Source organism: Ovis aries, chromosome 10, assembly GCF_016772045.2.
Source record: "Ovis aries strain OAR_USU_Benz2616 breed Rambouillet chromosome 10, ARS-UI_Ramb_v3.0, whole genome shotgun sequence".
In the NCBI taxonomy this organism is placed as follows: Eukaryota; Metazoa; Chordata; class Mammalia; order Artiodactyla; family Bovidae; genus Ovis; species Ovis aries.
In genome coordinates this window covers 70,686,615-70,697,979 of record NC_056063.1, presented here as the reverse complement: position 1 = coordinate 70,697,979, position 11,365 = coordinate 70,686,615, and the positions used below count along the sequence as shown (strand labels likewise).

Here is an 11,365-nt window from a genome sequence, read left to right as displayed (position 1 = left end):
GCCACTAGAAGTGCTGCTAGTGGGCAACCTTAAGCCATCAGCCACCCTGGGCACCGCCTCTGTACAATGGCCCATCCGGATGGATATATGAAGGCCTGGCCAGTGGATATGTCACAACAATCCCAAAGGGTCATCACATCACAGCTCCCATGGGGTTAGCTAAGGTCATCTGGCCAGTGCTCCACCTTGATTTTTTCCTCTACCCTATCCCATTTCTTCCCTCTTGATTCCACAAGTGCTGATCCTAATGGCACCTTTAATACATATGCCAGTACTGAACTCCATCCAAGTCTGCATGTCAGAGAACCAACCTGTAGCACATATCAAAAAACATTCAGTTCTTGGACAGGATTTTTATTTGAAAACACTGTTTACATACATACTTATAACATTTCTAAATCAACAAGTAAAATATAAAATTGAAACAAGGACTCTCTGTGTGAGTGTGGTTACCTTTGGTTTAAAATCCTCAACCTAATGTCTGACTAAAACAAAATTAAGTTTTAGGTTAATAACTAAAGAAAATTAGTTAACATATTAAAGAAAATTTATATGTTGAACCATATGAAATTGCCATTTTTTAATGGTTAAAAAAAAGGTTGGGTGTGATTTTCACACGGTTTAATGTCATAGTAAAAAGCAATTAGCATTTGAAATTTAGAGAACATTACACTTATGGATAACTCATGGGTAAAAGATATAGTGAATAAAATTAAAAATTAGAAAATACCTAAATACTACGGTTATTGATCAGTGCTAGGTACCAAAACTTGTAGTTGCAGCTAAAGTGAGTCTTGGGAGAAAAATGTGGGTTTTACATACTTAACTTTTAACTTAATCACTTTTCTAATATAAGTTTCTAATTTAAGAATTTACTGAAAAAATCACAAAGTAAATGAAGAAAAGTTAAAGGAAAGAAAGAATAATATAGTGAGATTACAAAAAAAAAACCAACAACAAACAACCCACCAAAGGATCAATCAAGCAAAAAAAAAACTTATTCTTTGAAAATTAATAGGAAAAAGTCATTCAAGATTTTTCGAGGGGGAAAAAAAAAAAAAAAACAAGGCAGAGTCACAAAGTTAAAAAGCAAAGGACAACATAATTATAGATGCTGCAGAGATTAAACATTTAAGATACTATGAATAATTTTATGCCAGTCAAGCTCAAAACTCACAGAAACAAATCCACTCCTAAAGAAATAAAACTTAACCAAAAATGACTGTAGAAATAACACACTGAAAAGTACTAAAATAATTAACCAAAAATTAAGTAGATGATGATTGTTGTACAATATTGTGGATACAATTAATGCTACTGAATTGTATGTTTAAAAATGGTAATATGACAAATTTTATGTTATCTATACTGTACCATTTAAAAAATGTAAAAAAAAAAAAAAAAACCCCAATCTAGAAGACAATCAATTATCATGTTCTTCATTATCAAATGCCCTCAGAGAGCTCCTATTTTAGAAAGCATGTTTTCTCTCTCTTCTCTTTTAAGATATAAAGTTAAATATTGTCCTTCTGTATCTTAATCACATATCTTCTTTTTGGGGGCCACAACTCTCCCCTATAATATCACTTAGAGTATATTTTTTGTTTTTTTCCTATCAGTTTTCTCTGAAGTATTTTAACCAGAGGTCTTTGGGTGGAATAATTGATCCTACTTATATTAAAGGCAGTTGTGAAACAAAACAGCAACTTCACAGTCTTCAAGTAAACAGAATCCTTGATATAACTGGAAAGTAATATGTAATTCTGGAAACAGTAAAAAAAAAATCTGTGACAAATTTGCTTTATAACTTAGAAAATGAGCTTTAGCTCTGGACTCTCTCAAGGCACAAAACCTGGGAGACAGCTTTTATTGGTGGCTTGCTTCTCTGGTTTGGATAAGGAAAAAATGAATAGTATAACCTGTAAAAATAGTGTCATTTTGTAAGAATTTGAAATCATTGTGTGAAGTTGGAGAGAGATAAATCCAAATAAACTAACATCTTGTATGTGTAAATATTTGTTGCTGGTATAAAGAAGTACAATATAGTTTATGCAATGGAAATACTATTGAAGAAATGCCTTCAAAATAGGCTTGACGTCACAGGAGGATCACAATGCTATCTCAAAAACTGTTGATTAAGATCTGTCCATTGGAAGCATTCATAACCACATGGTCACTGAGCATCATCTGGATATTTCCTTCTGAAGTACACCTGAAAAAAAAGAAATAAAAACAACATGATTAAAAGCTGTAAATTCCTCCTAAAGCAATGCATTTCTAGGGTCACTTCTTCATGTGAAGCAAATCATAACACTAATGGAGGCACAATTTTTAAACCCAGTGATGTGTTTATTCTATGAAGGATGTAGCCCCATTAAAACCCTCAGTGGGACTGGGCTGAATGCCAAATGTGATTCCCTTGAGTTCTGATCATTCTGACTCACAGATAAGCTTTAATCAGTAATTGATAACCAAAATCATTTTATACAATTAAAACATGGAGATAAATTATAAACAAGATGACAAAGAGGCTGGGAAATCTAATGTCTGCATGAGGGTTTCTCACTTTTACACAAAAATGAGCACCATCAATCTGGATGTTAATATCAGGTTTGCCAGTCCTTTGAATTCTTGAATTTTACCAATTTCTAGCTGAACTGGAAGAGACAGAGGTTTTCTGATAAATGTATAATCAGAACATAAAGGAAGTGAAACTCTGTCAAGTTTGTCTGTTCCACAATCATCAGTTTTTGTAGCTGCACCATATCTTGGTTTCTTGACGAATGCACATAAGAAAATGAAATAATGTCAAGGCTTGTGAGCTCTTACCTCTAAATGTGTTTAGGTGAAAAAGGACTTCAAATGTCATTTTTTTCCCGAATAAGAATGTGTAAAGTTTTGTTTGAGTGTCTAAAACAGAAAATGTGCCATCTATCTGAAGCTGACTCATGTCATGAGCTAGGTTGCCAGGTCATGTGATTCCAGAATCATTTTATAAAACTTGATTCTAAGTCCATTTGTAGATGCTATCAGCAAAGTTATCATGAGAGATAGTGGGCTTCACATATGAAACAGAAAAGCTCTGAGACACCTACCTTTATATTAGGTGTACATTTTCTCTTGTAACTTGCACATTTGCTGCTCCCTAAACAGCAATGCATATGAAATGCTATATACCAAAATGTCCCTTAAGTTAAGGAGAAAACAAGAAATTCTCCAAGAATGTTTAGGACCCATGGATGAAATCTGAGGCTAGTTCCATTACAAATGCAAGGATTTTTTTTTTAAGTGTGGGGGTGGCGGGGGGTGGGGGGGGGGAGGTTGGTGCTTTCTATCCAGTGGTTCAGAATCCACCTGCCAACGCAGGGGACATAGGTTTGATTCCTAGTCCAGGAAGATCCACATGTCATAGGGCAATTAAGCCTGTGTGTCATAACTACTGAGTCCACATATCTCTACTATGAATCCCGTATGCCACAACTACTGAAGCCAGTGCACCCTAGAGCTCATGCTCTGTAACAAGAGAAGTCAGAAAAGCCTGCACACCACAACTATAGAATAGCCCCCCTGCTCACCACAACTAGAGAAACCTTTTGTGCAGTAATGAAGACCCAGCACAGCCAAAACTAAATAGATAAATGAAATAAATAAATAATTTTAAAGTAACAAAAGTAAGCCCTTCTGAGATGGCATTGTTGGGGGCACTCAAGTTGAGGGGCAGGCCCCCATAGGAGCTTCTTTGTCTGTGTACTCTGAGGTGGCAGGATACTGCCTACATGAGCTCCAGGGGTGCGTGTAAGCTGATGCTGCCACCTCAGACTCCAGAGGCAGGCACAGACAGATGCCACTACCACCTCCAAGGGTCCTGTGAGTTGGTGCAGGTCACTTCCCCCACCTTCCTTGAAGTATACATGGCTCATCACCACTGCCGAGGCACTCGTGACTGGGAGCCAAGTGCCTTCCTGGGAGAGTACACATGCCATCAGTTCAGTTCAGTCGCTCAGTCGTGTCTGACTCTTTGTGACCCCATGAATTGCAGCACGCCAGGCTTCCCTGTCCATCACCAACACCCAGAGTTCACTCAAACTTATGCCCATCGAGTCGGTGATGCCATCCAGCCATCTCATCCTCTGTTGTCCCCTTTCCCTCCTGCCCCCAATCCCTCCCAGCATCAAAGCATTTTCCAATGAGTCAACACTTCGCATGAGGTGGCCAAAGAATTGGAGTTTCAGCTTTAGCATCAGTCCATCCAAAGAACACCCAGGACTGATCTTCTACACCCATGACTGATCTCCTATACCCACGACTGATCTCCTACACCCACACAACTGCACGCCCCCTATCAAGGGGAAAACAGCCAGTATATGCTGAGGAAATAGATGGCAAGCATCAAAACCTAAAACAGTCCTTCTACCAATAAATAAATAAATAAATAAATCCACAAAAGCTACAGAGGGACACTCCCACATATAAATAACCCTCTAAGACAACAGTAGATAATTGTTTCACCTAAATTCAGAGGAAGAGAAACATAAGAAAAATGAAGAAGAGGAACCACTCTCGGTTAAAAGACCAAGAGAATTCCCCTGAAGGAATAATGAAACAGATCTCTTCAGTCTAATAGACAGAAAGCTCAAAAGGAGGCAATTAAATACTGAAGGAATTAAGAAAGCCTATCAACAGAAATGCAAATTACTGGGGAAAGGAACTAGAAACTATAAGGATTCAGGAGAATGCATTTGCTGAAACTAAAACTGAGCTCAAGGCAATGAAAAGCAGAATGAATAATGCTGAAGAAAGAATAAGTGACCTGGAAGATAGAATAATGGCAATTATTCAATCAAAATAGCAGACAAAAAGTCAAATGAAAAATTAAAGCAATATAAGAAAGCGATGGGATAATATAAAGCAGGGCATTCTTTATATAATAGGGATTCCAGAAGGAGAAGAAAAAGAAAAGAAAATTGAAAATGTATTTGAAAAAAATATGGCTGAAAACTTCCTAGATACAAGATGCACAGAGAGCCCCAAACAATATGAACCCAAACAGTCCTATACCAAGACATATTATGATAAAAATGGTAAAGTTAGAGATAAAGAGAAGATTCTAAGGACAGCAAGAGAAAAACAAAGAGCTCATTTAAGAGAACTCCCATAGGCTATCAGCTGATTTCTCTACAGAAACACTACAGGCCAGAAGGGAGTTGAAAAGTATATTGAAAGTATTAAAAGATAAAAAAAAATCAACTCAATGGACATGAATTTGAGCAAAGTCCAGGAGACAGTGAAGGACAGGGAAGCCTGGCTTCCTGCAGTCCATGGGGTCACAAGGAGTTGGACATGACTGAGTGATTGAACAGCAATACTCTACCTGGAAAGATTATTTAGAATGGCAGAAGAAATAATTTCTCAGATAAGCAAAAACTAAAGGAATACAGCAATGCTAAAACTATCCTAAAAGAAATATTGAAAAGTCACCTCTAAATAGAAAAGCAGCAGGAAGATCTAGGAAGGAGGAAATCACAATTGAAAAGTAAATCACTTAAATTAGGGAGAATACAGGTCAAAAAAAAAAAAAACCTATTTGTGAAAGCAATGATAAACACAAGGAGCAGCAAAAAGATAACCATGAAGATGTAAAAAGGGACATTAAAATCATATTATGTAGGGAAAGGTGTGAAAGTATTAGTTGCACAGTCATGTCTAACTTTTTGCAACCCCATGAACTATAGTCCACCAGGCTCCTCTGTCCATGGAATTCTCCAGGCAAGAATACCAAAGTGGGTTTCCATTCTCTTCTCCAAGGGATCTTCCCAACCCAGAGATCGAACCTGGGTCTCCCAAATTGCAGGAAGATTCTTTACCATCTGAGCCACCAAGCAAGCCCAAATATGTGGGGATGGAGAATAAGTAAATGCAAATTTTTTTCTTATTTTTAGAATGTGTTTGAGCCTATCTGACTAACAGTCTAAAGCAAGCAGATACATAAATGGGTTAACATACTTGAAACATGGGGCAACCACAAGTCAAAAACATACGATATAATGACAAAAGACAAAAAGAAGAGAATAAAATAAAGCATAAAGTTAAATCATTAAACTATGAAAAGAAAGACAAAAATAAAAAGAAAGGAACAAAGAAACAAAGAATCAACTCAGATAAGCAAAAACTAAAGGAATACAGCAATGCTAAAACTATCCTAAAAGAAATATTGAAAAGTCACCTCTAAACAGAAAAGCAGCAGGAAGATCTAGGAAGGAGGAAATCACAATTGAAAAGTAAATCACTTAAATTAGTGAGAATACAGGTCAAAAAAAAAAAAGAGAGAAACCTTGGAAAACAAGGTTTGAAATAGAAATAAATATATATGTATCAATAATTACCTTAAATGTCAATGGGTGCAGAATCAAAAGACACACAGTTGCCAACTACATTAAAAACAAGAACCTAGACTCAGGGAACTCAAACAAGGGCTCTGTGACAATCTAGAAGGGTGGGATGGGGAGGAAAATGGGAGGTAGGTTCAGGAGGGAGGTTCACTGGCGTACTTATGCCCGATTCTTATTGATGTATGATAGGAAACCACAAAATTGTGTAAAGAAATTATCCTTCAATTAAAAAAAAATAAATTAAAAAAAATTTGGAAAAAGAAAAGTACCAAGAGCCTACAAGAGACCCATGCTGCCTACAATACTCAACTTAGGCAAAAGATACACACAGATTGAAAGTGTGGAGATGAAAAAAGCTATTTCATGCAAACAGAAATGACAGGAGAGCAGGAATTGCAATACTGTACTCATCAAAAATAAATAAATAAAAAAGACTTTAAAACAAAGACAATAAAGAAAGATAAAGAAGGACATTCTATAATGATTAAGAAAAGGTCATTACAAAAAGAGGATTTTACATTCAGCAACATATATGCACCTATAGGAGCATCAAAATACATAAAACAAATACTAACATACATAACAAGAGAAAGCAATAAAATACAATAATAATAGAAGACATTAACACACATTCACATCAATGCACAGATTTTCCATACAGAGAATCAATATGGCAACAGAGGTCCTAAATGATACAATAGAAGAGTTAGACTTAATTGATATTTTCAGAACACTACATCAAAAAAAAAAAAAAAACACCCAAAGTATACATTCTTATCAAGTAGACACAGAACATTCTCTAGGATTTACCATGTATTAAGGCACAAAATTAACCTTAAAAAATTTGAGTATAGAAATTATTTCAAGCATCTTCTCTGACCACATGGCATGAAACTAGAAATCAACTACAGGAAAATAAACAAGAAAAAAAAATTACATGGAGACTAAATAACACACTACTTAAAAACCAGTGGGTCAATGAGACAATTAAAAAGGAAATTAAAAAATATCTTGAGACAAACAATGAAAATGTAACTATACAAAATCTATTTGGGAAAAGATGGCGGAGGAATAGGACGGGAAGATCACTTTCTCCCTCACAAATTCCTCAAAAGAACATTTCAACGCCGAGCAAACTCCACAAAACAACTTCTGTAGGCTGGCAGAGGACATCAGGCAACCAGAAAAGCAGACCATTGTCTTCAAAAACAGGTAGGAAAAAATATAAAAGACAAAAAAGGAGACAAAGGAGGTGGGGAGGGAGCTCCGTCCCGGGAAGGGAAGCCCGTCCCGGGAAGGGAATTTTAAGAAGAGAGGTTTCCAAACACCAGGAAACACTCTCCCTGCCGAGTCTGTGGCGAGCCTTGGAAACACAGAGGGCAACATAACAGGAAGGAAAAATAGATAAATAATTAAAACCAACAGATTACAAGCCCAACAGTAACTGCCCCAGCGGAAAAGCAGCACAGACGCCTGCATCCGCCATTGGGAAGTGGGGGCAGGGCAGGGACGCGCGGGAGGCGCAGGCTGCAGAGCTTTGCAAGAATCGGGCAGGAACGCCCCACCCGCAACCAGAATGATCTAACTTGGGCTAGCAAACCAGACTGTGGGATAGCTACCACGCAAAAAGCTCGAACATAAGATACCACCAGGACCGAGCACAGAACAAAGGACGGAATGGAAAAAGCCGGCTGCAGACCATTCCCCGCCGGGGACAGGCAGCCAGAGCCGTAAGGACTGGAAAGGGGCAATTGCAGACCCGGAGAGACTTTACTTACCTAACTGCAAGCAGGCTCCTTTGCTAAGACTTCTGGGGGTGCTGGACAGTCACAGTCTGCCTCACGGGGTGCGCCAGCGGTCCACCCAGAGAGCTGAGCGGCAGCGGCGGAAAAGGTGACAAGCCACAGCGATCACGCTCGCCAAACTCCTGAGCTACTCGGACCTGGGAAGGGTACAAAGCGCAGTCCCAGCCGCATTTGTGCCTCTGAGGGCTGCCTGAGCGCCGAACCTGAGCGGCTTGGACCGGGGAAGTGCACACAGCCTAGGACCGGCCCCAGACGGTTCCCGGCTGAGCATCATAGAGCCGGAGCGGTTTGTGCGAGAAAGGACAGGTCAAGCGGAGCAGAGATACTGTGTGCACACGACAGTGCTATTTGTTTGCAGCATCCCCCCTCCCCGCAGCGCGACTGAACTAGTGAGCCTTAAAAACCGGCAAACAGAAGAAGTTAAACAGAGGGAACCACCTTGGAAGTGAGCCCACACGGCCCATAACATCAGAGAAGGGCCAGTTATATTTTTAATATTTTTAAAATCATTCCTTTTTTTTTTTTTTTTTGCTTTTTGCTTTTTTGTGTTTTTTTTTTTTGTTTTGTTTTCTAGCTTTTTTTAATTGTTAAGTCTTCTATTTCTCCTCTAACTTTTATTTCTATAACCTATTATTACTATTTTTTTAAAAAAAAGACTTTTTTTTAAGGCAAACACCATATATACTCTTTGGATGGTTTTTGGTTTTTTTGTTTTTTTTTTTAAATAATTCTTTTTTTTTTCTTTCTTCCTTTTTCCTTCTGCTTTTCTTTAATATTGTTCTTTGAAAATCCAACCTCTACTCTAGATTTTTAATCTTTGCTCTTCAGTTTTTTTGTCAATTTTGTACATTTAAAAACCCAAACTTCACTACCCAAGTTTACCTGAGAGCGAGATTACTGGCTTGACCACTCTCTCCTCCTCTGGACTCTCCTTTTTCTCCACCAGGTGGCCTCTGTCTCTTTTCTCCCCCATCTCTTCTCTATCCAACTCTGTGAATCTCTGTGTGTTCCAGACCGTAGAGAACACCTAAGGAACTGGTTACTGGCAGGATTTGTCTCTCTCCTACTCATTCCTCTCTCTTATCCTCCTGGTCACCTCTGTCTACTTCCTCCCTCTCCTCTTCCCCGTATAACTCTGTAAATACCTCTGAGCGGTCCAGACTATAGAGCGCACATAAGGAAGTTACTACTGGCTAGCTTGCTCTCTCCTCTTTTGATCTCACCGCATCTCATTCCAGTTACCTCTAACTACCCCCTCCATCTTCTCTTCTCCTTGTAACTCAGTGAACCTCTCTGAGTGTCCCTCAATGTGGAGAAACTTTTCGTCTTTAACCTAGATGTTTTATCATCGGTGCTGTATAGATGGAGAAGTCTAGAGGCTACTGTAAAAATAAAACTGAAAACCAGAAGCAGGAAGCTTAAATCCAAAGCCTGAAAACATTAGAGAACTCTTGAATTCAGGGAACATTAAGCAATAGGAGCTCATCAAATGCCTTCATACCTACACCGAAACCAAGCTCCACCCAAGGGCCAACAAGTTCCAAAACAAGACATACCACGCAAATTCTCTAGCAACACAGGAACACTCCCCTGAGCTTCAATATACAGGCAGCTCGAAATTATCCCAAAACCTTTGATGTCTCATAACCCATTACGGGTCACTCCACTGCACTCCAGAGAGAAGAAATCCAGCTCCACCCACCAGAACTCCAACACAAGCCTCCCTAACCAGGAAACCTTGACAAGCCACTGATAGAACCCCACCCAAAGTGAGGAAGCTCCATAATATAGAGAACTCCACAAATTACCAGAATACAAATAGGCCACCCCAAACGCAGCAATATAACCAAAATGAAGAGACAGAGGAATACTCAGCAGGCAAAGGAACAGGAGAGTTGCCCACCAAACCAAACAAAAGAGGAAGAAGTAGGGAATCTACCGGAGAAGGAATTCCGAATATTGATAGTGAAAATGATCCAAAATCTTGAAATCAAAATGGAAACACAGATAAATAGCCTAGAGACAAGGATTGAGAAGATGCAAGAAAGGTTTAACAAGGACCTAGAAGAAATAAAAAAGAGTCAAAATATAATGAATAATGCAATAAATGAGATCAGAAACACTCTGGAGGCAACAAATAGTAGAATAACGGAGGCAGAAGATAGGATTAGTGAAATAGAAGATAGAATGGTAGAAATAAATGAATCAGAGAGGAAACAAGAAAAACGAATTAAAAGAAATGAGGACAATCTCAGAGACCTCCAGGACAATATGAAACACTCCAACATTCGAATTATAGGAGTCCCAGAAGAAGAAGACAGAAAGAAAGATCATGAGAAAATCCTTGAGGAGATAATAGTTGAAAACTTCCCTAAAATGGGGAAGGAAATAATCACCCAAGTCCAAGAAACACAGAGAGTTCCAAATAGGATAAACCCAAGGCGAAACACCCCAAGACGCATATTAATCAAAGTAACAAAGATCAAACACAAAGAACAAATATTAAAAGCAGCAAGGGAAAAACAACAAATAACACACAAGGGGATTCCCATAAGGATAACAGCTGATCTTTCAATAGAAACTCTTCAGGCCAGGAGGGAATGGCAAGACATACTTAAAGTGATGAAAGACAATAACCTACAGCCCAGATTACTCTACCCAGCAAGGATCTCATTCAAATACGAAGGAGAAATCAAAAGCTTTACAGACAAGCAAAAGCTGAGAGAATTCAGCACCACCAAACCAGCTCTCCAACAAATTCTAAAGGATATCCTCTAGACAGGAAACACGAAAAAGGTGTATAAACCCGAACTCAAAACAATAAAGTAAATGGTAACAGGATCATACTTATCAATAATTACCTTAAACGTAAATGGGTTGAACGCCCCAACCAAAAGACAAAGACTGGCCGAATGGATACAAAACAAGACCCCTCTATATGCTGCTTACAAGAGACCCACCTCAAAACAAGGGACACATACAGACTGAAAGTGAAGGGCTGGAAAAGATATACCATGCAAATAGAGACCAAAAGAAAGCAGGAGAGGCAATACTCATATCCGATAAAACAGACTTTAAAACAAAGGCTGTAAAAAGAGACAAAGAAGGCCACTACATAATGATCAAAGGATCAATCCAAGAAGAAGATATAACAATTATAAATATATATGC

At 38.5% G+C, this 11,365-nt stretch overlaps 1 protein-coding gene across 1 annotated transcript in view; it reads right to left on the bottom strand.

Moving 5' to 3' along the window:
* Positions 1 to 338: 338 nt before the first annotated feature.
* Positions 339 to 11,365, bottom strand: part of LOC101106781 (ATP-binding cassette sub-family C member 4-like) — a 321,113-nt gene continuing 310,086 nt past the window's right edge. The window contains exon 31 of the mRNA XM_042254990.2: positions 339 to 2,212. Coding sequence (XP_042110924.1) covers positions 2,174 to 2,212 — 39 coding nt within the window. The 3' untranslated portion in view covers positions 339 to 2,173. The remainder of the gene's footprint in view (positions 2,213 to 11,365) is intronic.